This window comes from Oncorhynchus kisutch, linkage group LG22 (assembly GCF_002021735.2).
Source record: "Oncorhynchus kisutch isolate 150728-3 linkage group LG22, Okis_V2, whole genome shotgun sequence".
Lineage (NCBI taxonomy): Eukaryota > Metazoa > Chordata > Actinopteri > Salmoniformes > Salmonidae > Oncorhynchus > Oncorhynchus kisutch.
The window spans coordinates 21,475,129-21,497,087 of record NC_034195.2 but is presented as its reverse complement, the minus strand read 5'-3'; the positions used below and the strand labels follow the sequence as shown (position 1 = coordinate 21,497,087).

Here is a 21,959-nt window from a genome sequence, read left to right as displayed (position 1 = left end):
CTAGAGGAGATCTGCATGGAGGAACGGGCCAAAATACCAGCAACAGTGTGTGAAAACCTTGTGAAGACTTACAGAAAACATTTGACCTCTGTCATTGCCAACAAAGGGTATATAACAAAGTATTGAGATAAACTTTTGTTATTGACCAAATACTTATTTTCCACCATAATTTGCAAATAAATTCATAAAAAATCCTACAATGTGATTTTCTGGATTTTTTTTCTCATTTTGTCTGTCATAGTTGAAGTGTACCTATGATGAAAATTACAGGCCTCTCTCATCTTTTTAAGTGGGAGAACTTGCACAATTGGTGGCTGACTAAATACTTTTTTGCCCCACTGTATAGGTGTATCTAAAAGTTTAATGAACGATCATAGTGTTTTAACATGTAGGCTAGCGCATTTTATTAGTGAAGAATTTCTCTGACCTTTTACCCTATCTAACAAAGCTTAAGATCTTCACATGGTCACTCACGGTCAACAGGAAAACTAGGCTTCAACAGTTATATAGAAATATACAGTATAATGCTTACTTAGCCTTCTATGGAAGGATGGACAGATCCACACTGTAGACATAGTACTTCATGGTTACATTAGATTTATTGCAGTTGAGGTTTACTTAGTGTTTAGAAAATTAGAGCAGATCTCACAGGACCATCGAGGGTGAGAGAGGGGGCTTAAATGTCATTCTGAAGCAGCAGAGATAGACGGCTGGGGTCCAGTCCCGTGTGGTGCCAACAGGAATGGTCTCTTTCAGGATCTCTTTTACCTAGAACTGACCTTTACTAGTCCTCTCAGACCCGGTTACATTCAAACAGTCGTACAGACAATGTCACCATGCGTCATTAAGTTGGACCACAGACAATCCTAGCACATTCCAACAACTATTGTCATAGTGAAATATCTCTTCTATTGAGCTTGCCATAGTGTTATTTTAAAATTCCAGAAAAAAAATCCGGTGTTCTAAGAAGGTGTGTCATGGCAAGGTGCGTTTACAGTTAAAATGTGTTATTTTGGTGTTTCACAACTACAACAAGGCAACTAGGGAGCTAAATGTTTAGCCTAAACCAAACTCTTGGCTCCTACAGTAGATATATCTCCTTTTTCCAATCATCCTTACCTCTTCCTCTCTCACCTATTTCCTCCTCCCTCTGTTTTGCCTCCCTTCTCTGCTTGCCCTCCACTTCTCCCTTATGTCCTCTCTCTCAGTTTCAGCTGTGCATCAGACCAGTGAGTGTAGTAATCACTGCTGTGATGAGGCAGACTTATTGTTGCTCCTAGGCCATTTCCTCCTATGAACCTCCACAGTGGAGTGGGGGAGGAACAACCCTTAACAAGCACTTCAGCAGGAGGAGGGGATACTTGCAGGTTAGGGGGAATGGTGGGGTATTTGAGTAGGCTAGTCGTGCAGCACAGGTGCAACCCTGTTAAGGAGGCGCAGGAAAAACCAACAGTCGATCTATTCACTTGTTCTTCCTCTTCAAGGTGGGCGGATGTGGTGACGCATGAGGTTGGGGGTGTGTCTTGGGCGTAGCACTCTCCCTCTTGGGAGTGTTGTTGAGGATGTCCAGGCTCTTGCGACTGGACGAGATGACATCAGCCACAAACTTGGTGCAGTCCACACAGACATCCCGCAGGCTGCAGCCATGGGCGTACAGGTGGGGGAACTCCTCCTCCACAGACCGGCGGGAGAGAGTACGCAAAGATCTGTGGAGAGGGAGACAGGTGTTATAACCCTTCAGTGGAGTGCTCTGAGTATATAACATGACCAGGAACACTCTGATCAGGTCACATTGGCCTGGAGTTTTTCCCAGTCAGGGCACATGGTTTGGAACAACTCTAGGCCCTACCCATCTATAATGGCCTAAAGGGGGACATTAAAGACGGACTGCGGAGTAATCAGATGGGTAAATATTACATAATGGCTACTTAGAGATCTGAGTGAAATGGAGGAGTTACATAACAAATGCTGAGAGATCTAGAGGATGGCAAGTGATTGGATGAGCAAAGACGTCCTCTGCTGAGGTAAAGAGATCCAGTTCAGTGGCCATGAAGTAACTCAAATAGACTGAAATATATACTGTACAGGTAAACAAGACTCACTTGTAAACCTCACTCTTGCGACCATGGCTCTTTGGGCTGCTGTGAAAGCCCACAGTGTAGACTGGGATGTGGGCCATCTTCTTGGAAGGAATCTTCATCTGTGGCAGAGGGTGAGGGAAAATAGATAGTTAAAATGGGCATGGGTGAGGAGGAAGAGGAAGAGGAGTAGGATGTTTGAAGAACTGAGAGAGATCATATATCTGCAGGAGAAAGTGAAGAGGAAATGGCAGACTTAATAAGATTAGGAAATATGAGAAGACAGAGCTGCGAGAATGAGGGAGAAACTATGTCACAAAACATCAACCTCAACAGAACCTCAAAGCACAATCACAAACTATACTGAACAAAAAAATAAACACAACATGTAAAGTGTTGGTCCCATGTTGCTGGATTAAAAGAACCAAGAAATGTTCTATATCACAAAAAGCTTATTTCTCTGAAATGTTGTGCACAAATTTGTTAGTGAGCATTAGTGAGCATTTCTCCTCTGTTAGTGAGCATTTCTCCTTTGCCAAGAAAATCCATCCACCTGACAGGTATGGTATATCAAGAAGCTGAATAAATAGCATGATCATTACACAAGTGCACCTTGTGCCGGGGACAATAAAAGGCCACTACAATGTGCAGTTTTGTCACACAACACAATGCCACAAATGTCTCAAGTTTTGAGGGAGTGTCCAATTGGCATGCTGACTGCAGGAATGTCCACCAGAGCTGTTGCCAGATAATTTAATGTTAATTTCGCTACCATAAACTGCCTCCAACGTTGTTTTCGAAAATTTGGCAGTACGTCCAACTGGCCTCACAACCGCAGACCATATGTAACCACACCAGCTCAGTACCTCTACATCCAGCTTCTTCACCTGCGGGATTATCTTAGACCAGCCACCCGGACATCTGATGAAACTGAGGAGTATTTCTGTTTGTAATAAAGCCCTTTTGTGGGGAAAAGCTCATTCTGATTGGCTGGGCCTGGCTTCACAGTGGGTGGACCTATGCCCTCCCAGGCCCACCCATGACTGCATCATGTGAAGTCCATATATTAGGGCCTAATTTATTTATTTAATTTGACTGACTTCCTTATATGAAATGTAACTCAGTAAAACCGTTGAAATTGTTGCGTTTACATTTTTGTTCAGTATATATTCAGAACCATGAACTTACAAAACAGAACAACACAGTAAAGACAAACCACAATCTCACACGACAAACTACAACAGCCCAGACCTAAAACCTATTTAGCACAGAAACACAAATCCAAATGGTCTGATGACTGAGGTACAAATTAAAATAATTGACATGATTAAAAGCACAGAATAATATTATGAGCCACCACAGAACATATTTTGCTCGTCTAAAGATATATACTGTATATTGAATAACATTAGCAGAAAGAACTGTGAAAACATGACACATTCCAAAAACATGAATTTGCATTTACACTGTCAAAGAGGAAGGGGCTGTAGGATACCTTTGCACTGCAGGATCCACAGACAGACCTGAAGGAGAGAGAACCACAGGGACAGAGCTAAGAATCCCCTGAATTACACTGCCAACAAAACATATGGCGCTATTCAATCAAACCCACAATGGTATGTGAAAAAGCAACATTATTCTTGTTTTTCTTGACCAAGTTTAAATGAATTTAATATGGTGTTATTTCAAAAGGTGCATGTACTAATGCAACACTACATACTGTGTAGTGTTTACTGACCTTTTACAGAGCAGGCAGGTGGATGGCCAGGAAAAGATTGGGAATTTAATTCTGCAGCAACAGCACACCTGGGACACACATACATATACAATCAATAAAACCTCGCTCATAAGGCTTTGAGAGAACAATATGAAAGAATATGATGTAACTGCCTGTACCTTGCCTCTCCTCAGATTGTAATACAGTTCCTTGTTCTGGAGGTACTTCTCCATCTCTGCTTTCACCAGCACACGACGCACATTGATGACCTCATCGACTGTTAAGGCAAGACTCTCCACTGGGTGACTGAATTCCTCCTTCACAGGGATATAGAGAGGGGTTGAGTAGGTAGATAGGAGATCGCATAGATTAGTCAGGTCAGGTTGAAGTGGAGCACCCAGGGGAAGCAGTGTGGAGAGGTGATCAAAGAATGGGCCACTCACCATCCACTTGGGTTTATAGCCACCCCGAGAGCTGGAGCCAGTCTCTGCCCCTTCTGTGGTCTCATCCACTGAGCTGAGAGAGATACGGGCAGGGGAGAGGGGCACCCAGCCTGGCACAGGAAGAGGGAGGGAGGGAGACAGACGAAGAGAGGGAAGGGGAGAGAAACAGACAGACAGACAGACAGACACAGGACGAATAGGAAGAAAGCTTTGAATCACAGTCCATGATGTTCTTCTATTGAGTCAGAGCTCTGAACATTTAAAGCTGTAGGCAAAAAATGGCCTGTCAATGAAATAAATGAGTGGTGACATCTAGTGTTTTTATCTGTTTGTTTTTGGTGGAGTATAACACATGCAGGAACACTTGCAAGAAGATCACAGAAGATCCTTTTTTGACATTCAAGAGGGGAACTAAATTGGGGTCGGAGTAAATCCAAATTAGGCTAGGTATTAGTAGTAAGACTTTGTATGTGATGTAACCTCTAAGACTAAATAAGTGCCAATGCTAAATGTAAAGGAAGCAGGAGCGAGGACTAACCCTGTGACATGGCTGTAGACTCCTATGGGGTTTAACCACAGCCAAGTCTTACGGTTAGACCAAGGACCAAACAACTAGAAAACAACAGCAGGCTAAATGTAGGCTAATGTAAATCAGCTGCTCATCACTACATTTTGGACAAGTCTGTGATGAGAAGGAGCTGACATTCCCCTAAAAGAGTGGCGACAACTCACTGAACCCCCATTTGTTTTTGTTCTCTCCTACTATGGTCAAAACCAGGTCAAAACCAACTCGGTCGGCTTGTGGTTACAGAGTCCGCCCTGAGATTGGTAAGTTGAGAGTTAAGGGGATAGATTGGGGGTAAGGGCCTCCATTCTGGCTAAGGCTTGTGTAAGGAGATGGAGAACTTACTTACTAACTAACTATGGTCAACACATCTCCCTCATCTCACCAATCAAGGGGCGTAAGAAATCAATCAAACCCATTAGCTGTTTTCCTCCTAGCATTTTATGGATCTAGTTCTTATCTGTACAGCTTTATAAGTTTATTATGTCCATCATGAAGCCCTAAAACAAACTCTATTGCATTTTATTTATTTATTTAACATTTTTTAACAGTTTACACCAATGTGTTTTATTTGCAATTATATAATTTTTTTGTCAGGCTTGCTTTTCAACATAAATAAATATTTGACATGACAAAAATACCAAAATATCTGTTTCATAAACTGATTACAGTAATTAGCTTGATGACTGGAGCTACAGTATCACATGAATACAGTAAATGTCTCCCTCTGTTGACCAAGACCTGAAACTGTCTGCAGTGAAAGGAGGCTCAGTGAGCATACTGACCTCTGTGCGTGGGGAGTGGCCCAGCCCCTGAGAGCGTGTGTGACCGTGGTCTCTCCCCCCTCCACAACACAGCCCTTCCCAGATGGGCGGATTCGGACAGTGAGGGGAGAATGTCCCCCCTGAGCTCAGCCAGGTCATGTTCAGAGAAGGAGCGGTCCCGTTTCATGGATGTGGGAAAACTCTCAGCCCGGGAGAGCTCTCCTGGAGACTCCTCATCCTGCAGCAACAACAAGACAGGAGGAGGAGGAAATGGAACATCTTGTGTGAGAGGCTTAATTGGTAGATGGTGTTGTAGTTATCTTCTCTCTTTCCTCTCACCTCCAAAATACTCATCTCCTCCATCTCCTGAAGAGTAGGAGCTTTGAGCAGAACACGAGGATGAGATGGGGGGCGGGACCTAAGCTCTGAGACTGACAGGTCAATGCAGGAAGTAGATTTGAAATCACACGGGAAGGTGGGTGCCAGACAGGGCAAGGAGCCAAACGCTGGGGAATGAAACACAACACACAAACACTGAACTCTCAAACACATTTAGAATACATGCCACGCTAGGTAGATGCTACGTGTATGGGTCGTTCTTGAATCGCGGTGGTATTTGCAACCATGAAAAACACTTAAAAGGACAAATAGTCCAATCAAATTTTATTTATACTTATGGGCCCTTTCCAACAATGCAGAGAGAAAGAAAATAGATAAATAAATAATATTGAGGGAAATAAGTATTTGACCCCTCTGCAAAACATGACTTAGTACTTCGTGGCAAAACCCTTGTTGGCAATTACAGAGTTCAGACATTTCTTGTAGTTTCTTGTACTGGTTACCAGGTTTGCACACATCTCAGGAGGGATTTTGTCCCACTCCTCTTTGCAGATCTTCTCCAAGTCATTAAGGTTTCGAGAGTGACGTTTGGCAACTCGAACCTTCAGCTCCCTCCACAAATGTTCTATGGGATTAAGGTCTGGAGACTGGCTAGGCCACTCCAGGCCCTCAATGTGCTTCTTCTTGAGCCACTCCTTTGTTGCCTTGACCGTGTGTTTTGGGTCATTGTCATACTGTAATACCCATCCACGACCCATTTTCAATGCCCTGGCTGAGGGAAAGAGGTTTTCACCCAAGATTTGACGGTACATGGCCCCGTCCATTGTCCCTTTGATGCGGTGAAGTTGTCCTGTCCCCTTAGAAAAACACCCCCAAAGCATAATGTTTCCACCTCCATGTTTGACGGTGGGGATGGTGTTCTTGGGGTCATAGGCAGCATTCCTCCTCCTCCAAACACGGCGAGTTGAGTTGATGCCAAAGAGCTCCATTTTAGTCTCATCTGACCACGGCCCAGGAGTGGGAAGGTGAACGGAAAGGCTCTGGAGCAACGAACCGCCCTTGCTGTCTCTGCCTGGCCGGTTCCCCTCTTTCCACTGGGATTCTCTGCCTCTAACCCTATTACAGGGCTGAGTCACTGGCTTACTGGGGCTCTCTCATGCCGTCCCTGGAAGGGGTGCGTCACCTGAGTGGGTTGATTCACTGATGTGGACATCCTGTCTGGGTTGGCGCCCCCCCTTGGGTTGTGCCATGGCGGAGATATTTGTGGGCTATACTCAGCCTTGTCTCAGGATGGTAATTTGGTGGTTGAAAATATCCCTCTAGTGGTGTGGGGGCTGTGCTTTGGCAAAGTGGGTGGGGTTATATCCTTCCTGTTTGGCCCTGTCCGGGGGTGTCCTCGGATGGGGCCACAGTGTCTCCTGACCCCTCCTGTCTCAGCCTCCAGTATTTATGCTGCAGTAGTTTATGTGTCGGGGGGCTAGGGTCAGTTTGTTATATCTGGAGTACTTCTCCTGTCCTATTCGGTGTCCAGTGTGAATCTAAGTGTGCGTTCTCTAATTCTCTCCGTCTCTCTTTCTTTCTCTCTCTCGGAGGACCTGAGCCCTAGGACCATGCCCCAGGACTACCTGACATGATGACTCCTAGCTGTCCCCAGTCCACCTGGCCGTGCTGCTGCTCCAGTTTCAACTGACCTGAGCCCTAGGACCATGCCCCAGGACTACCTGACATGATGACTCCTTGCTGTCCCCAGTCCATCTGACCGTGCTGCTGCTCCAGTTTCAACTGTTCTGCCTTATTATTATACGACCATGCTGGTCATTTATGAACATTTGAACATCTTGGCCATGTTCGGTTATAATCTCCACCCGGCACAGCCAGAAGAGGACTGGCCACCCCACATAGCCTGGTTCCTCTCTAGGTTTCTTCCTAGGGTTTGGCCTTTCTAGGGAGTTTTTCCTAGCCACCATGCTTCTACACCTGCATTGCTTGCTGTTTGGGGTTTTAGGCTGGGTTTCTGTACAGCACTTTGAGATATCAGCTGATGTACGAAGGGCTATATAAATACATTTGATTTGATTTTGATTTGATCAAACCATGTGTTTGATGTTTTTGATACCATTCTACTTATTCTGATCCAGCCATTACCACAAGCTCATCCTCCCAAATTAAGGTACCACCAGCCTCCTGTGGTTAACTATTTAACTAATTATTTTCACAGTCTTATGGCATGGGGTATAAGCTGTTCAGGGTCCTGTTGATTCCAGACTTGGTGCATCGGTACCTCTTGCAGTGTGGTAGCAGAGAAAACAGTCTATGAATAGGGTGGCTGGAGTCTTTGATCATTTTTAGGGCATTCCTCTGACACTGCCTCGTATAGAGGTCCTGGATGGCAGAGAGCTCGGCCCCAGTGATGTACTGGGCCATACACACTACCCTTTGTAGTGCCTTGTGGTCAGATGCCAAGCAGTTGCTATACCAAGCGTTGATGCAGTGGATCAAGATGCTCTCAATGGTGCAGCTGTAGAACGTTTTGAGGATCTGAGGGCTCATGCAAAACCTTTTCAGCCTCCTGAGGGGGAAGAGGCTTTATCGTGCCCTCTTCACGACTGTGTTGGTGTGTGTGTACCATGAAAGATCCTTAGTGATATGGACACGGAGGAACTTGAAGTTCTCGACCAGCTCCGTGGATATGAACGGGGGAATGCTCAGCCCTCCGTTTCCTGTAGTCCACGATCAGCTCCTTCGTCTCACTGACGTTGAGGGAGGTTGTTGCCATGGCACTACACTGCCACATCTCTGACCTCCTCCCTATAGGCTGTCTCATCTTCATCGGTGATCAGGCCTACCACCGTCGTGTCATCTGCAAAATGAATGATGGTGTTGGAATAGTGCGTGGCCACGCAGTTGTGGGTGAATAGGGAGCCCTGTGGGGCCCCCCTGTTGAGGGTCAGTGTGGCAGACGTGTTATTGCCTACCCTTACCACCTGGGAGCAGCCCGTCAGGAAGTCCAGTTGCAGAGGGAGGAAGTCCAGGATCCAGTTACAGAGGGAGGTATTTAGTCCCAGGGTCCTTAGTTTACTAATGACCTTTGTGGGCACTATGGTGTTGAATGCTGAGCTGTAGTCAATGAACAGCATTCTCACATACAGTGGGGCAAAAAAGTATTTAGTCAGCCACCAATTGTGCAAGTTCTCCCACTTAAAAAGATGATAGAGGCCTGTAATTTTCATCATAGGTACACTTCAACTATGACAGACAAAATGAGAAAAAAAATCCAGAAAATCACATTGTAGGATTTTTAATTAATTAATTTGCAAATTATGGTGGAAAATAAGTATGATGATCTGTGAATCTGTTGGGACAATATGCAAATTGAAGCTGGTCCAGGGTGTGTGGGATGATGGTGTTGATGTGAGCTGGGAGATTTGGTGTCACTTTTACCTTTTTAAACATGCTGGCTGGAGTTTTACTGTTATCTATTGCCATGGAAGAAGAGTTGTGACATAGGCCGAGTGGGACTCTGTTAAAACGTATGTCATGGCTTTCAAAGCATTTCATGGCTACAGATGTGAGTACTACGGGGCGTAGTCATTTAAACAGGTTACCCTGGTGTTCTTGGGCACAGGGACTATGGTGGTCTGCTTGAAACATGTAGGTATTACAGACTGGGTAAGGGTGAAAATATCAGTGAAGACAATTATCAGTTACACATCATACATGTTTTTGTTTTATATTGTTCTGTTTATCAATGATAAAACATAATGCAAGTCCTTTATACTGCCAGACTTTATGTTTATGCATTGCTTCAAATCATTAAGAGTGTATTGATGCACCCCTGCATCAATCTAAGTAACATAATTTGAAAAATCCCAATCAAAATCTGTCAGTTTAAGCTGAATATATCTTTCTTTTGCCTGGGCTGTGTCTCAATCCACCACATCCACATCTGCAGTGGAAGGTGGCTGAATTACAGAGGTGTTTGTCAGACCACCATGCATGAGAAATCTCGTGAAATCTCCTCATGAAAACAAAAATAAGGAGTTAAACGTGTCCAAAAAAACTATTTCCTGAGCTTTCTTAAAAACACTTCAATACTTTATTCCTCATGATTTATTTTTTGACTGTCTTTTCTGCCATTTATGAATGTGTTATTCAATGCGTTTCTATGGGCTATAGTAGTAAAGGTCATATTCGTGGTATGAACATCTTAAAACAACTCCATAGGTTCGTTTTTTTAAAGAAAAAAAATATATATAAAAAGCATTTCGCTACACCCTCAATAACATCTGCTAAACACGTGTACGTGACCAATAAAATGTGATTATATATTTTTTAAAGGATTGATGACCTTGGTGTTATTACTCCTCCTGGAGTGTTACTACTACTCCTGGAGTGTTACTACTACTCCTGGAGTGTTACTACTCCTACTGGAGTGTTACTACTCCTCCTGGAGTGTTACTACTACTCCTGGAGTGTTACTACTTCTCCTGGAGTGTTACTACTCCTCCTGGAGTGTTACTACTACTCCTCCTGGAGTGTTACTACTACTACTCCTGGAGTGTTACTACTCCTCCTGGAGTGTTACTACTACTCCTCCTGGAGTGTTACTACTACTCCTCCTGGAGTGTTACTACTACTCCTCCTGGAGTGTTACTGCTCCTCCTGGAGTGTTACTGCTCCTCCTGGAGTGTTACGGCTCCTCCTGGAGTGTTACTACTCCTCCTGGAGTGTTACTACTCCTCCTGGAGTGTTACTACTCTGGAGTGTTACTACTCTGGAGTGTTACTACTCTGGAGTGTTACTACTCCTGCTGGAGTGTTTCTACTCCTACTGGAGTGTTACTATTCTGGAGTGTTACTACTCCTGCTGGAGTGTTACTACTCCTACTGGAGTGTTACTATTCTGGAGTGTTACTAATCTGGAGTGTTACTCCTGCTGGAGTGTTACTACTTCTGCTGGAGTGTTACTACTCCTGCTGGAGTGTTACTACTTCTCCTGGAGTGTTACTACTCCTCCTGGAGTGTTACTACTCCTGCTGGAGTGTTACTACTCCTGCTGGAGTGTTACTACTTCTCCTGGAGTGTTACTACTCCTCCTGGAGTGTTACTACTACTACTCCTGGAGTGTTACTACTCCTCCTGGAGTGTTACTGCTCTGGAGTGTTACTACTCCTCCTGGAGTGTTACTACTCTGGAGTGTTACTACTCTGGAGTGTTACTACTCCTGCTGGAGTGTTACTACTCCTGCTGGAGTGTTACTACTCTGGAGTGTTACTACTCCTACTGGAGTGTTACTACTCCTCCTGGAGTGTTACTACTCTGGAGTGTTACTAATCTGGAGTGTTACTACTCTGGAGTGTTACTAATCTGGAGTGTTACTAATCTGGAGTGTTACTACTCCTACTGGAGTGTTACTAATCCTCCTGGAGTGTTACTAATCCTACTGGAGTGTTCCTACTGGAGTGTTACTACTCCTACTGGAGTGTTACTACTCCTACTGGAGTGTTACTACTGCTACTGGAGTGTTCCTACTGGAGTGTTACTACTCCTACTGGAGTGTTACTACTCCTACTGGAGTGTTCCTACTGGAGTGTTTACTACTCCTACTGGAGTGTTACTACTCCTACTGGAGTGTTTCTACTCCTACTGGAGTGTTACTACTCCTACTGGAGGCACAATGGAGGCACAATGTTATCATTAAGCTACCATATTAGTTGATTTAGAATGGGAATATATTTCAATTAAAAAAATCTACAAAACTGAAGTACATTTTTTCCAAAATTCCACCATAATTGAAGAACGACCCATATAGTTCTAAGTGTTAATGCACTGTCAGTGATGCCCATACATCTCTTGGAGCCGGGTGAGTCCACAGGCTTCAGTTTGCGTTCCTGTTTGATTTCAGCGAGGACGCGTTCGTGAAGGGACTGCTGCTCCTGAGGAGGAGGGGGCAGGTTGCGCTCTGACGCCTAGCATGCAACACAACACAACACACAGGTAGACTGAGAACACAGGAGAAACAAACACAGACACACAGGACCCAGTCTCAGACTGTGTCTCACTGACCAGTCTATGCACAAGGTACTGGCACAGTGCAGTCACATCAACAGAAGGGTGATCGCATTTAAAATACTCAAATGCGGGATGATTTCGCGGCACAGTGTAGCCTTTTTTTGTCACCCACCGCTCATGGTGTAGTGCTAATGACATCATCATTTCTTAAATTTGGATCGACAGATGTAGCCTATTGAATATCATTATAGAATATGCATAAAATGCATCCTCCAATTGCAATTTCTGAAATACTGTGTGGGCATATACCCACAAACACCAAGTTAGGCATACCTCATTTTCAAAATAGGCCATCATCACTTTCTCGAAAATGAGAATTCTTCACGTTTTACGGCGAAACGTCCAAATCTGCATTGAGTTACTGTTTTGTGAGCACATTAGAGCAGTGTTAACAAACTTTATAGCCTTCCTGTATTCTGATTCAATCATGGAAGTCCAGAGCGGACATATGAATAAAACAATTAAAAATCCCTAATTTTGACATCACAAAATACATTTCTTGTGATTGGGACATAAACATTTTTTGTTGTTGAGATCACCAGATCAATTATAAATAGGAGTGGACTTATTGATGATAGATTGACAGTATGGCTGGGGAGGCAGAGCCCATGGTGTATCAGCACATCCATTTTTATTTTGATTAAGGATTAACCCAGGTAGAATTTGCATTATGTCTGTCAGTTACAGATGGCTTCCAGTTTTGACTCCAATACAATACCATTTTAAAGATGTAAAAGTACAGTTGCACTACTATTTTAAACGGATTGAATCTGGAATGTTCAGTGCAAGAAAAGTTACCACAACTGTGGTTGCAGACTACCAATGAAAGTTAACGAAAGTTTACCAGTCTACCATTATAGATTTATTTTAATCTCTTTAATAGGGAGGTTGGCCTGTCAATAGCAGCAAAAACAAAGTTACAAACAACAATTAACAAGTAGTACAGAAAAATATAAATAGTAAAACAGGTGAAGTGAATCACATGTTGAGGTTTCTAAATATTACAGTCTATTTGTCATTTCAGCCATAAATGGTGGGCAAAATGTTGTGGTGCTGAAGGACAGCTCCACCATTCATCCAGCTATAAAAATCAGCTTACTGACCAGACACATACTGTAACATGTGCAGTTTGTTTGTAATTTGTAATTCCTCAGTATGCCATTGTTTGCCTTTCATTGCCAGAGCTTTGATATGAAGGCCCAGGCCTATACACTAGCACATGGCTACCTACAAGAGATGTGCCCTAATGAAAGGTCTTAGATCTTTGTAGAGTCTTTGGTCCACAATGACACTGCTGTCAATCTACCATCAATACGTCCACTCCTATTTATAGAGTTTATCTCGTGAGGTCAACAAAACAACTTTTGTTATGTTGTGATCTTGAGATAAATAAGTCTTGATCTCGATATAACGAGTGTCACGTTCGTCGTAAGCATCGGACCAAGGCGCAGCGTGGTATGCGTACATTCTTATTTATTTAAAGAATGAACACAGAACAAACTAACAAAATAACTAAATGAAACGTGAAGCTATATAAACGAGTCCTGACAGGCAACTACACATAGACAAGATCCCACAAACACCAAATGGCTACCTAAATATGATCCCCAATCAGAGACAACGATAAACAGCTGTCTCTGATTGAGAACCATATCAGGCCAGCATAGAAATACAAAAACCCCTAGACCTACAACAACCCTAGACATACAAAAACCCTAGACAATACGAAAACGCTAGTCACACCCTGACCTAACCAAAATATAAAGAAAACAGAGATAACTACTGTTAGGGTGTGACTACTTTTCTTTATTCATATGTCCTCTTTGGACTTCCATAGTCCTCTCCAAGTTTAGCTGGAATTTAGCCCGAACGGATTTAAAAAAATGTGATTGGTTTATGATAGGCCTATGACATTGCCTATGTCTCGTCTTGCGCTACACATAATATCAGATCGCAATAACAATTGGAGAAGTGTTTAACCTCACCAGTACTACATCCTTATTATATACATTTGTTCATAAGCCAACGTGACTGCAAGAGACAGGTTGGAATTTCTAACTGAAATATGGGACAAATGAACTCTTTTTTTTTCTTCCAAATTAATGGTATTTGAATTTGTTAATAAAATGCAGGACATGGTTGTTTGGTTGCGGGAAAAAGGGACAAAATGCAGGACTGTCCCGCACAATCCGGGACATGTGGTCACCCTAGTCAACAGAATAAAATGTAATTGAAGGGACACTCACTGGTTTCAGTGGAGGGCGAGACCTGATGAAGTCCAAAATAAACTCATGGGCATTTCTTTTCACTCGTGTGGGGATGTCACCATCCTCCTACAGAGAGAAAATGAGTGAGGGTTGGGAGATACATACAGGAGAAATAACTACCGTCATACATTAATCACTAAATTTCCCATGAAAATGGGTTGAATTATAGGTTGTATAATTCTGTGTTAATTCGGTCTAATCCATTGATCAAGAATCTATCAGTACCAATACCCAGCTCACCATGACTTTCCGCAGCTGGAACTTGCGGGTGCGGATGTCCTGCATGAGCATCTCAAAGGGAGTGAGGCTGAACTCAGTGGGCAGTGTGTCAAACTCATGCTCCTGCACCTTCTTCAGTTTCACCCCCTGTCTCAGCTCCTTCATCAACTGGACCCAGAGACGAGTCTGAAATACACATATACAGTGCCTTCAGAAAGTATTCATACCCCTTTACTTTTGACATATTTTGTTAACACCTAAATAAGTGTTGGAGTAACAATGTGCTTAACAAATGACATAATAACTTGCATGGACTCATTCAGTGTTCAATAATAGTTCTTAATATGATCTCTGTACCCCACACATACAATTATCTGTAAGGTCACTCAATCGAGCAGTGAATTTTAAGCAAAGATTCAACCACAAAGACCAGGGAGGTTTTTTAATGTCTTGCAATGCCTTGCGATTGATAAATGTACATTTTTAAAAAGTACAAAAATAACAGACGTTGAATATCCCATTGAGCATGGTGAAGTTATGAATTAGGCTTTGGATGGTCTATCAATACAGAGTCACTACAAAGATACAGGTGTCCTTCCTAACTCAGCTGCAGTTGAGGAAGGGAAAAAAAAGCGCTGTGTACGTAGAGTTCCACGTTTAATTAATTGAAACTCACAAAAACAATAAAGAGCAACGAAACGTGACGTTCTGTAGAGCTCACAGGCATCAACACAAAAACATGATCCCACAAAACCCAGCGGGGAAATGGCTGCCTAAATATGATCCCCAATCAGAGACAACAATAAACAGCTGCCTCTGATTGGGAACCATACCAGGCCAACATAGAAATAAATGCACTAGATCACCCACCCTAGTCACACCCCGACCTAACCAAAATAGAGAATAAAAAGGCTCTCTATGGTCAGGGCTGACAATTGTAGTTACTCCACAATATTAACTAATAGTGAAAATAAGTGAAAAAAAGAAGCTTGTACAGAATAAAAATATTCCAAAACATGCATTCTGTTTGCAACATGGCACTTAAGTAATACTGCAAAAAATGTGGCAAAGAAATTAACTTTTTGTCCTGAATACAAAGCATTGTGTTTGGGGAAAATCCAACACAACACAACACATCACTGAGTATCACCTCATATTTTCAAGCATGGTGGTGGCTGTTAAGGGTATGCTTGTCATCGGAAAAGACTAAGGAGTTTTTTAGGATAAAAAGAAACGGAACACAGCTAAACACAGGAAAGATCCTAGAGGAAAACCTGTTTCAGGCTTCATCCCAACAAACACTGGGAGACAAATTCCCCTTGTCAGTAGGACAATATCCTAAACCACAACGCCAAATCTACACTGGAGTTGCTTACCAAGATGACAGTGAATGTTTCTACGTGGCCTAGTTGCAATTTTGACATAAATCTGCTTGAAAGTCTATGACAAGACTTGAAAATTGCTGTCTAGCAATGATCAACAACCAACTTGAAGAATTAAAAAAATAATAAAGGCAAATATTGTACAATCCAGGTATGCAAAGATCTTAGAGACTTACCCAGAAACCCTCACAGCTATAAACCCATTTTAATTCCACTTTGTAAAACAATCAAATTTGGAAAATGTCAAGTGGTGTGAATACTTTCTGAAGGCAGTGTATTCTCACACATAAGCCCTCATGTACCTCGTACACCCCATCAACCCAATGAAAGAACATATCCTCACCTACACACACAGTGACACAGACAACACACACAATCCCTGAATCTCACCCAGTCTGTGTGTTTCAGTGCATCAATCTCAGCTTGATCTTCCTGAGGATCCTCTCCATTGATCTTCTTCAGCATCTACAGTGAAATGATAATACACTGATGATAACACAACTATTCAGTTAACAATTACTCCAGAGCTTTACACATGACGGCTCTGTAATCTTTGATACAGAGACAAATCGGGAACATACCTCCTTGGCATTTCGGATTTTGATCAGAAAGGTTTGCAGCTCAAGAGTCTCAACGAACAAGGCTCTGCACACAGCCTGGTAGTGCTCCGGAGCAAGAACAGGGTTTGCCAATCTGGAGGTGCACAGCGTCATCACCTGGCTGAATGTACACACTGGTCTTATAGCCCCCTTTTCTCCCTCCTCTTCTTCTTCCTCCTGTCCACTGTAGCCCTCATCTGTTGTTCCGTTGCCACCGCCGGAGTCAGCCTGCAGGCTATGATCTCCTCCTGCCATGCGCTCAATGAGCCGCTCCAGCTGAGGACTCAGCTCCCGCTCCTCACTGTCATCCAGTCCCCAGTCTAGGGCCTGGTAGATGGCCACGCCCAGAGACTGAACCAGCTGAGGAAACAGAAGCGAGTGATAGAGGAAATAAATAGGACTGAACAACTGGAGACCTTGAGGTGGAGGGAAAAGGGCCAGCTCCAAATACGGAGACTGGCACAGCAGACGTGTGCTTATAGTTGATAAAAGAGGGAAAAGACTGACATTCACCTATGACAGTGGGTTGTATATTACAGGGTGGGGATGAGGGGTTCAGAAACTCACCTGGCGCTCTGTGATTGGTGGAAGGGGAGGTCCATCTGTGTCATCTATGAAGACAAGAAAGTAGGCATGCAGCTGCATTACCTTGGCAACAAAGTGTTTTATGCCTGCTCTCCTCCCTAACATGGTCTGGAAATCTCCATTAATTTCACACATTTTTTATACAATATATTCTGTGTTGATCTGAGAAATATTGGCTTCTTAGATCTGAAAAAGGTTATAACTCCCTTAATATAGCGTTGGGTTACTTTGCATTTCTTGGGTCTAAATATGAATAGAAAATATGATATACAGAAGAAAATACAGACAAGATGCATCATTTTCCCACCTTTGATCCCTTTATGGCTCTAGAATGCGCATTTTTCATTTCACAGTCATTACATTCTATATATCTCATGTGCTGTATTCACAACTCAGCTAGCCAGTAGCGGCTCAGTTTTCTGTGTGTACAGGGAAGCGCAGGGCTCAGATGTCATTCATGACACCTGGGAGGCCTGAAACTACACGTTCAGCACAGCAGCCCTGCAGAACCGGAGACTGGTGGAGAGGCCTGGGTGAGGGGTCAGTGCTGCTCTTTCTGTCCAGAACAAAGCACTGAAAGCAGGGCCAGGCCCAGAGAAACAGAGACTATCTAAATATATCTGTGCCGTGGGCAAAGAGTCTGCCTGACACAAAGTGGTAGTACTGTTCTCTTTCAGGAGGGTGAAGACATTTCTATTCAAGCCCATCAGAAGCAGAGTAATAGATCCTTTCTGAACCATAAGACAGGTTTCATTATGGCCGGTCAGGTTCATGTAACCAATATCACAGACAGCGTCTCTGAGAGAACATGGAGTCTTTCATCTTGTGCATGTCTGATGATGATAGTTTGGCTGCGTTTAGACAGGCAGCCCAATTCTGATATTTTTTTCACTAATTGGCCAATCAGATAAGCTCTGAAAAAGATCTGACGTGATTGGTCCAAAGACCAATTTGTGGAAAAAAAGATGAGAATTGGACTGCCTGTGTAAACACAGCCTTATTTCTCTTTCAGGCAATGTTTTCAAGATTTCATCTATTTTGGTACTGTTTTATCTCTGCTGCCCCTGTGGTTTCCCCCACACTCAAATTATAGACCATGTCATCTGTTGCCATGGAAATATGGGGGACAAGAAATGTACAAAAAAAACAGAGGGAGTTAAAAAATAAATACAAGCATATCAGAGAGAACTATAGGGAAAAGAGAGGGCGGGGACAGAATATAGAGAGAGTGAGATTACTAGTGACCTCACCAGGTCCAACTTCCTGGTGACCTCATTCATAATCAGTATAAAACACACCCTTAGTAGGCTAACCTTAACCCTTAACCAACCATCCCTGTAGCCTACTTCAATTACGCACTCATTTGCCAGGGTTAAGTAATTGTGATGACCAGACAGGTTGTGATGTGTGATGAAAGTTCAGAACAACATATGTATTCAACTCTACCCATACTGCATCAATAATGCAATACAATTGGGTCATCAGCAAGAACACATGTACCATACATATGCAGTAATATCCTTTTGTTGAGCCCATTAAATTGACTGACTATCTTCTGTAAATGGTCCCATAAATGTAAACAAAAACATCCAAGAAACACCCCTCCTAAGTAAACAACTCCCAAGACAAGATGACCACAGTGACGCTGTAGTGAGCTATCAATACTGTCTCTGTTATTAATTGTGATTTACATTGTTCTTTATATACTTTTGTCGTTGATCAATAATAATAAAAACGACAAAGTATTTATATATTCGGGCCTATACAACTCTGTCTCAGCAACTGATCTATAGCCTAAACTATTTGATGAATTATTGTCCAACTTGTGACATAATTTTACTTGTATTACCTCTTACAAAGTAACCTATTTAAAATGAAATTGAAAATTAGCATAATGCTAAACTGGCTTCATATTGTTCTCTAATTTATGTGTTATTTCCATGCCCTTAATAATGTTGCAACATTTCGTAATCTACTAGCCTACTATCTCTTTCCACTCCCAATTGTACCCTTCATTTTATCATGCCATGGGCCAGATAGTTATGCCAGCAACTCTGTTTTTATTGTTTTTCTTTGGGCCCTGAGCCCATAGTGCACCCAGGTATGTTCTTGGCATCCAAAGGGATCCTTTAACCGAAACACTTGTGAATGGTAAACAGATCTGCACAATATGTCTAAACTCTAAACCTTCTGTAACAAATCGATACATGGGGGAATTCCACTGTAATAATAATTGCCAATCCAAGCCATCCCTGTGTGGGGAGGGAGTGCGACTGACGCATTTATTGTAAATTGCCCATTCAAAACAATATACCATGTTGCAATTATAGCCTACAAATAGGTAATCAATAGCCTATCAAATTCATTGAGCAATAGCTGAAAAGCCTATAATAAATTATATTGTAGGCTACAGTTTAGATGAAGGTATTTTGGTGCAGCACATGGCAGTCAGGAAGTTAGATAAATAAATAAGATGAGCTAACAGAGCTCTCTTACCTGGTTCTTGCTTTGGGGAAACCGTCCCATCCCTGAGTAGGAGTATAGAGGACGGGTCCTTCACCCTGTAAACTCCACCAGTCACAGTGGCCGGGTGCGGCACTCTCAACCAGCTGCAGCATTGATAACACATCGCCCAAGCCTGCTCCTCGTTTATGGGCTGCTCGTAGGATTTCAGCACTTCTTCAAGAGACAGTTCTCTGGGGTCGCTCAGGTCCCGCGCATCTGCCGGGTCCGTGGGAGCAGACACCCTTGAATCTCCATCCTTGGCGCTTCTGTTTGTTGATCTGGCCATGGCTGCGGTAGGCGACCGATCCCATTACTCCGCCGGCTCGGAGGCCATTATCTGTTCCCGCCGGGTTCCTTCCTTCCCCACAGCACGCCAACTCAACTGCCGCAGCTGCGAGTTACCATTACAGTAAACGAAAGCGATCTTTGATCTGCATGAATTTCAATCAGTGCCGAAAGGAGAGGAGGCGGAAACCTTACGTCAGTGTCGCAATCAACCTGCAAGGAGAAAAAAGGGGAAAACTTGTTGAAAATGTTTGACCAGCGACCGACCGACCATACGTGGTAAACAATGATGAAGAGATACATTCATCTTTTAAGCTTATTGTTATTGAGAGAATAGACCATAACCTTAGGTTTGACAGTCTGGTTCCCCAGATTTTTGGCTCCACTGCAGCGTATCCCAACAGCCGCTGTGCTCCGCCCCTGTCTCACTCATCCAGAGCATCATCCAACCAACCCACAAAATATTGAACCCACCATCCTATCAAAGTAGGATACAGGGCGATCAACAGAAGCAGTGCATCATGCAGAAATTCATTCATGACATTCAACCCATATGTAGGCCCAAGGAAATAATAGCCAGCTGACTACAAATAAGAGCTTGGAAATGGTTTATAAGTAGTTATAGACTGTTCATCATTAGTTAATATAGGATAATGTAGTTTATAAATAAGTAATAACCTTGTAATAAGCATTGCTTGAAAATGTCATTAATTGACTACAGCTCAGCGTTCAACACTATTGTCCCCTCCAAGCTCAGGACCATGGGACAGAACAACTCCCTCTGCAACTGGAAACTGGACTTCCTGAGGGGCTGACCCCAGGTGGTAGGGTAGGCAACATCACCTCTGCCACACTGACCCTCAACATGGGGGCCCGAAAGGGGTGTGTGCTTAGTCCCCTCCTATTCACCCACGACTGCGTGGCCACATTCAACTTCAACACCATCAAGATTGCTGACGACACGATGGTGGTTGGCTTGATCACATCGGACGATGAGACAAGTAGGAGGTGTGGCAGGACAACATCTCCCTCAACAAGACCAATGAGCTGATCGTGGGCTTACAGGAAAGGGGGGATAAGCATCCATATTAATGGGACTGCACTGGAGCAGGTTGAGAGTTTCAAGTTCCTCAGTGTCCAAATCACTAAGGACTTAAAATGGTCCACACACAGGCACACAGTTGTTAAGAAGGCACAACGGCGACTCTTCCCCCTCAGGAGGTTGAAAGGTTTTGGCATGGGCCCTCAAATCCTCAAAAGGTTCTACAGCTGCACCATTGAGACCATCTTGACTGGCCTCCTCACTGCTTGGTATGGCAACAGCACTGCCCTCGATCACATCACTGGGGCCGAGCTCCCTGCCATTCAGGTCCTCTATATCAGATGGTGTGAAAGGGGGGCCCAGAATATTGTTAAAAACTCCAGCCACCCAAGCCATAGACTGTTGTTGTGCTATGTTCACTTGAACAGTAATGTGGCGCTACTGTCCTTCTTGTGGGCAAACTCTGTCATCAAAGTCTGTCATTCTCTGGATTTATGGTCCTTTCAATACTACCGGGAAAACAATGTTGAACCAGTGATCTTCAGGTTGAAGCTCTAGAAAGAGGCCCTCTTAACCGAATAGCAGGCAGGGGAAGCAACATAGTGATTGCTTTGCAACGCTTGCAGTTAGACACGGATTACTTCTGAACCACTCATTGTTGAATTTTACATTTCTGACTTGTTGTGTAATGTCCAATGGCCGATGAGCACCGATACGTTTTGTCTATAATTTCTCTTTATATGACAAGGACTGAAACGGATTTGCTAGTAGATTAGTCTACGTGATTCATGATGATGACTGCTTGTCTAGCTTGTGTTACGATGAGCGAAGGGGGGAACCCAAGAGCGGACTCAGAATAGGAAGCCGGGATGAATGCACAAAAATGTTTATTGAACAGAGAAATGGGGAGTGCAGAACCGGGATAGCTCAGATGAGTTGCAAAAACCAGGGGTGTAGAGTGAGGTTGGAGTTGGCTGAGTAGAACAGGGGAACAGGTCCTGAGGGGAATCCAAGGTAATGGTGGTGAGATGTGGAACAGGAGACAGGAGCCAGAGAGGTAACTGCAAGGAGAGGACAAAAACTGGTGTAAGCAGGAAA

At 43.4% G+C, this 21,959-nt stretch overlaps 1 protein-coding gene across 1 annotated transcript; it reads right to left on the bottom strand.

Annotated features, from left to right (window-relative positions):
• Window positions 1–577: 577 nt before the first annotated feature.
• LOC109867404 (protein spire homolog 2) lies at window positions 578–20,243 on the bottom strand. Its single transcript, XM_020456551.2, has 16 exons — window positions 20,165–20,243; window positions 19,526–20,032; window positions 17,012–17,055; window positions 16,427–16,804; window positions 16,236–16,310; window positions 14,485–14,649; window positions 14,224–14,310; window positions 11,754–11,874; window positions 5,907–6,073; window positions 5,589–5,805; window positions 4,239–4,348; window positions 3,975–4,112; window positions 3,817–3,884; window positions 3,574–3,601; window positions 2,103–2,200; window positions 578–1,706 (listed from the first exon to the last, which is right to left on the bottom strand). Exons 2-16 carry the CDS (start codon window positions 19,818–19,820, stop codon window positions 1,463–1,465), a joined length of 2,235 nt encoding a protein of 744 aa, XP_020312140.1. The 5' UTR covers window positions 19,821–20,032; window positions 20,165–20,243; the 3' UTR covers window positions 578–1,462.
• Between the last annotated feature and the right edge of the window lie 1,716 nt (window positions 20,244–21,959).